Genomic DNA, 6,740 nt, shown 5'->3' on the forward strand with positions numbered 1-6,740 from the left:
TTGTGTTTTTGCAAACTTGTGAATAGCATTTATTATTTCTGGTACCTTTTTAAAAATATTCTATAGGATTTTCTTGATGTATATATACATTTTTTTAAATTTTAGAACAGTTTAAGACTTCTGAAAAAATTACGATGATAACACAGAAAATCCCATATACTCCACATACAGCTTCCTCTACTCTTGGCACGTTATAATGGTATAGCACATTTGTCGCAATCAGTGTTAATACATTATTATCAACTAAAGCCCATGCTTTATTCAGATTTTCTTAGGTTTTACTTAATATCCTTTTACTCTTCCAGGACCCCTTTCAAGATTGTACATTACATTGAGTCATCCTGTCTCCTTAGGCATCTTTTGACTCTGACAGTTTCTCAGACTTTTCTTGTTTTTGATGACCTTGACCATTTTGAGGGCAATGGCCAAGTGTTGTAGGATGTTCCTCAGCTGGGACTTGTCTGACGCTTTTCTCACGATCAGACTTAAGTTATGGTTTTTGGGTGGACAACGGCAAGGGCCAATTTTCATTTTCATTACAGAACATCTGCGGCAAATACTATTAGCACGAGTTATCATAGCTGATGTTGACTTTGATTGCCTGGCCAAGGTAGTGTGTTTCACTTTTTGCTTGGTAAAATTACCTTTTTTTTCTCTCTCTCCATTCCTTATGGACTCTTTGGAAGGAACCTAATACACATAACCCACACTTAGGGAATGGGAGTTAGACTTCACTTCCCAGAGGACAGAGTATCTACACAAGTTATTTAGAATGCTTCTGCCTAGGAGATTTGCCTATTCTTCCTCACTTATATATTTTCCATAAAGTTGTTCAAAAATTTACTTGTTATCCTTCCATTATTTGTAGCATACCAATGATAGTCCCAGTTGCATTGCTGATGTTGCTAATTTGTGTTTTCTCTCTATCTGTCCTGATCAGTCTGGCCAGAATCTCATCAATTTTAATAATCTTTAGGAGCCAAATTTTGGTTTAATTAATACTTTGTTATCTATTCTTCTGTTTTCTATTTCATCAAGTTCCACACTGTTGAAGAGAAACAACTTTCACAAAGGCTCTGTAACAAAGAGATTTTCACTGTGACAAATCAGAAAACAGAATGGGAAATTGGCTCCATGCACTTAGGCTGGCCCTGGAAAAAAATTTAGGGTCTCGACAGTGTACCAGAAATTTTGAGAACGTTCTGAAATATAAAAATCATATGGGTTTCAATTGCCAGAATAATCAAACAAGAGAAAATTGCATCTTGGGCTACCAAACGGAAGCCAAGGTTTTTTCAAGGGAACTTCTGATGAACTCCATGCTTAGCATTGTTAAATTCAAGACTGGAATAGAATAAAGAGCGATAACCAGTGTAGTCATTAAAGGTGTTTCCTGGTGAGCGCATTGAGGTTTGATGGAAATATCAAAGCCATACGTGAAGTAACTTTGGAATTTACACCAAAAAAGCATTAAGCCAGATACTTTACAATATTAAAGGATGCAATTCACAATGACGATATGACATCTACTTACCTAATACAGTATGTTAACATATAAAGCAAACATTATAGAGGTATAGATACATAGAGACACAGTAAAGACAGGGGACTTTATCCCACAGAAGAATTTATGCTAGTACTCCTCCCTTATACACCAAGAAAATAAATAAATACATAAATAAAACTTTATAGAATTGTATGATGATTATTTTTATTTAGATTTGATTGTGGTCCAGAGGAATAGTTCATCGATGATTGTTTACAGGTAAATTCTGGCATCCTTCTTAAATGTCATCCTCAAGTACAGGACAAAAAAAATCACTCCCATGCAGAAAATTTTCAGGGCATGTAAATGTAAAATGATAGTTGAACCAGAGAAATAAAACTTAGAAAGATAGAGAACAAAACCTGAAAGAAAGGGAAGTTGAATTCAGTAATGGATGAGAAACAGAACAATGTTAATATTGCATTAGGTATAAAGTCCAATTTAAAGTAGAGGCTTTGAATTTCCTCATGATTGAAATTTATTTGTGAAGCATCTTTTGATTACATTTTTAAAGGCCTGTTTTACCTGTTGGTTCCTTAGGGAGTAAATGAAAGGATTCAGCATTGGGGCAACGGAGGTATTGAGCACTGCTATGCCCTTGGTAAAAGCCACCCCTTCTTTTGCTGAGGTTTTGACATACATGAAAATGCAACTTCCATACGAAATGGAGACAACAATCATGTGTGAGGAACAAGTGGAAAAAGCCTTTTTTCTTTGCTCAGCAGAGGGGATTCTCAGAATTGTCCTAAGGATTAAAGCATAGGAAAGAATCACGAATGTTAAGGTGACCACAAGAGTGACCACTGCCAGGAGAAACCCCAAGAGCTCTAGGAATGCTGTGTCTGTGCAGGAAATCAGCAGCATGGGAGAGGAGTCACAGGTGAAGTGATCAATGATGTTGGAGTCACAGAAATCCAGTTGAAGTTCCAAGATTACAGCTGGAAAGATAATAGGAAATCCAGCCAGCCAAGAGCTTATCACCAGCTGGATGCAGACTCTGCTGTTCATTATTGCTGTGTAATGCAACGGCTTACAGATGGCCACATAACGATCATACGACATAACAGTTAAAAGGAAAAATTCTGTTGCACCAAAGAGTACGAAGAAAAACACCTGCGCCATACAAGAATTATAGGAGATGGTCATGTTCCCTGTTATAATGCTAACCAGAAATCTAGGAATACAAACTGTTGTGAATGAGATTTCTAAGAAAGAAAAATTCCTAAGGAAGAAATACATGGGAGTTTTGAGACAGGGGTCTATCAGAGTAAGGGTAATAATTGCCAGGTTTCCAGTTATACTCAGTATATATGTGAAAAACAGAAAATGAAAAATTAAAATGTTTAGCTCCGGGTCATCTGTTAATCCTAGGAGAATGAATTCTTTCACAGATGACTGATTTTTCATTTTTTGTTGCTGACTTCTGTTAGGTCTATAAATGAATACAAGAAACAATATTGAGTGAGCTTAGGGTTATCTTTTTATCACATCTGTTCAGTAAAAAACATATAAGACCTATAATAAGATAATAAATTAATACCGAGTTTTAATGAATTCTGAAAAAAATTACGAACCAGAATGAAGAGAATCTATGTCTTCTGTATAGCTCACTAGACATGTAATCTTTTGTGAATTATTGATAGGCCTAATGTACACATGTATATAAGAATAATAAATATGCTTATCAAAGGGAATTTACTAACTTTTAAAAATTTAATTACATTTGTGGGAGAACTATAAAATGTAAAATATTGCTTTTATTTTTATTAAAATGCTTTTACCAATGACTCCATGTTCTACTTACTTCTTTGAAAATGTGATTTTTAAAAAAATGTTTTCTACTTTTTTGTTAAATTGTTTAATGTCATTCTATATTCAGAATTAATAACTTAACAAAACAATAAGAATTTTTAAAAGGAATATTTGTGTTATTCTAAACAAACCCAGAATTAAAAGTTTTTTTTTCTCAACAAACTATTAATTTTTTACTTTCTTAGAAGAGATTCTGACAGCTAAAGTTAAATGAACTAAGCTATACCCTGATCAGAAAATACAAAAAAAAAAAAAAAAAATGAGTTGAGAAATGGAGAATGTACTTACAATAATGTAATCCCATGTGGTAGCAGTTTGACTGACCAAACCGAAATGCTCTGTTAATTTACTGAAATTGAGAGTTGAGTGTGATGCTTTACATCTGGAGCACTTCACAGGCTTCCCAATTTGTTACTGACTGGTTTTCTTACCCAATAACACACATATGATATGCAGGTGGAATATGACAAGATAATCCTGGTTACAAGCAGTGAGATAGGGAATAATGTGGTAATACATCCAACAGAAAACCTGATCCTGGAGAGGGAGACACCCAGACAGAAAGATGACATAGCCCCAGTAGCCAATAGAAGATACTATGTCCAGACCAGAAGCCGAGTATCCAAGAGGTTTTGTAACTTGACATCCGGGAAAAGGTTGGTAACATGGTGAAAACCTGATTGTCCCAAATCAGTGGTAAAAGCTCTGGGGGCAGTCAAACAAGTAGTCCATCCACCTTAAGTAAAAGACTGAAACTCAGGTAGGCTTGCCAAGTTTTCCACTGAGTCACAATGTTTTTGGTACTAATTTAGTGTTTAGGAAAAAAGCTGGAGGTACTTGTAAAGGAAGAGCGCAGATGTAAAATGTGCCCTTGCCCTAAGTTTGCAACTTGTTACAGAGCAAGAATTCAGAAAGAAAAATATGGCTTTCATGGAACGTGAGTAGGATTCCAAAAAAAAAAAAAAAAAGTTAAATGTTAGAGCCTTGTTACAGGCTCAGGAAAATAGTTATGATTGAACAAGCAAATAGAGGTGAAAGAGTTATGTACTTTGCTGATTTATTAAGTGAAATATTTTAGTGCATAAAGAAGACAGAGCTCAATCCATGAATGAGAACCAAGAAACAATAGCTGTAGGGAAAAGGTGAGTGGCATGGCCAATGAATGAGAACTGGTGAGAAACAAAAAACCTGGAAATGTAAAGAACTAGCCTAAGTTGTACAATCTAACACTGGACATTTACTATCTCTTGTTTCCCCAAATTTCCATAAAAATGGAAATATCCTAAATCCTGGATGTTAAAAAAAAAAAATGTACTTAATGTAATATCTTACTTGGCTCTAAGTAATTCCTGTGCAAGAAAGATGATTTTAAAATGTTCTTTCTTTCTTTACCTTCCAAACAAAGAAGGTGATTTTCTAAATATTCTTTTCAACACAAACAGAATGGTTTTATCTGTTTTTCCCAAAAAAGTCACAGGGGATTCTTGCAATAAAACAGAAATAAAGTGTCCCTGGGGAGAGACGATGCTGATGAGGGTACCCTTAGGTTAAGTTGAACAATTTTAATTAGATAAGCTTTGAAAGTGATATTTTTAAACATTATACCTCAGAAAAGTGTATAATTTAAAAAAATGAGGTAATAACAGACAGATTATTTTGACTTTCACATAGTCAATATTATTTTAACTAGAAATGTCATTCTAGATGATTTAATTACATGAAAACAAGAAATAGTAAATAACAGGGTAGAGGGACACAAGTATAGAAAAGGTGTTATTCAAATGTCTTATTTGTTAATAAACATACTGAGCAGCTATTCTAGGCAACCCCCACGCGTTGGTCAGTTTGTCATACTTTGGTGGCTTTCACATTGCTGTGATGTTGGAAGCTATGCCACCAGTATTCAAATACAAGAAGGGTCACCCAAGGCAGATAGATTCCAGCTGAAGTTACAGTCTAAGACAGACTAGGAAGAAGGACCCAGTGCTTCATTTCTGAAAAATTAGCCAGTGAAAACCTTATGAATAACATCGGAACATTGTCTGACACAGTGCCAGAAGATGAGCCCTTCAGATTGGAAGGCACTCAAAATGCAACCGGGGAAGAGCTGCCTCCTTGAAGTAAATCAGCCTTAATGACATGGATGCAGTAGGGCCTTCTGAACGTTCATTTGCTGATGAGGCATGACTCAAAATGAGAAGAAACAGCTGCAAACATCCATTAATAATAGGAATGTGGAATGCGTGAAGTATGAATTTAGGAAAATCGGAAATAGTTAAAAATGAAATGGAATGCATAAACATCAATATCCTAGGCGTTAGTGAGCTGAAATGGACTGGTATTGGCCATTTTTGAATTGGACAGTCATATGGCTGACTATGCCAAAAATGACAAATTGAAGAGGAATGGCATTGCATTTATTGTCAAAAAGAACATTTCAAGATCTATCCTGAAGTACAGTGCTGTCAGTGATACGATAATATCCATACATCTACAAAGAAGACCAGTTAATATGACTATTATTCAAATTTAAGCACCAATCACTAAGGGCAAATATGAAGAAATTGAAGATTGTTACCAACTTTTACAGTCTGAAATTGATCCAACATGCAATCAGGATGCATTGGTAGTTACTGGTGATTGGAATGTGAAAATTGGAAACAAAGAAGAAGGATAGATAATTGGAAAATACAGCCTTGGTGATAGAAATGATGTGTGAGATCACATGACAGAATTTTGCAAGACCAATGACTTCTCCACTGCAATAATCTTTCTTTAACAACATAAATGGTGACGGGGACCTTGCTGGATAAAACACACAGGAATCAAATCGACCATACCTGTGGTAAAAGACGATGGAAAAGCTCAATCTCATCAGTCAGAACAAGGCCAGGGGCTGACTGTGGAACAGACCATCAATTGCTCATATGCAAGTTCAACTTGAATCTGAAAAAAATTAAAACAAGTCCACCAGAGCCAAAGCACAACCTTCAGTATATCTCATCTCAATTTAGAGACCATCTTAAGAGTGGATTTGACCCATTGAACACTAATGACTGAAGAGCAGATGAGTTGTGGAATGACATCAAAGACATCATGCATGAAGAAAGCAAGAGGTCATTAAAAAGGCAGCAAAGAAAGAAAAGGCCCAAATAGATGTCAAAAGAGACTGTGAAACTCATTCTTGAACATCAGAGCTAAAGCAAACAGAAGCAATGCTGAAGTAAAAGAACTGAACAGAAGATTTCAAAGGGTGACTCAAGAAGATGAAGTAAAGTATTATAACGACATGTGCAAAGACCTGGAGTTAGAAAACCAATGGCGAATAACATACTCAGCATTTCCCAAGCTGAAAGAACTAAAGAAAAAATTCAAGCCTTGA

At 35.4% G+C, this 6,740-nt stretch overlaps 1 protein-coding gene across 1 annotated transcript; it reads right to left on the reverse strand.

The window, feature by feature from the left end:
• Window positions 1-1,854: 1,854 nt before the first annotated feature.
• LOC100656179 (olfactory receptor 6C76-like) lies at window positions 1,855-3,107 on the reverse strand. The gene has a single exon (XM_003405514.3). The coding sequence runs from the start codon at window positions 2,951-2,953 to the stop codon at window positions 2,012-2,014; it is 942 nt and encodes a 313-aa protein (XP_003405562.2). The 5' UTR covers window positions 2,954-3,107; the 3' UTR covers window positions 1,855-2,011.
• Window positions 3,108-6,740: the final 3,633 nt, after the last annotated feature.

Source organism: Loxodonta africana, chromosome 4 (assembly GCF_030014295.1).
Source record: "Loxodonta africana isolate mLoxAfr1 chromosome 4, mLoxAfr1.hap2, whole genome shotgun sequence".
Lineage (NCBI taxonomy): Eukaryota > Metazoa > Chordata > Mammalia > Proboscidea > Elephantidae > Loxodonta > Loxodonta africana.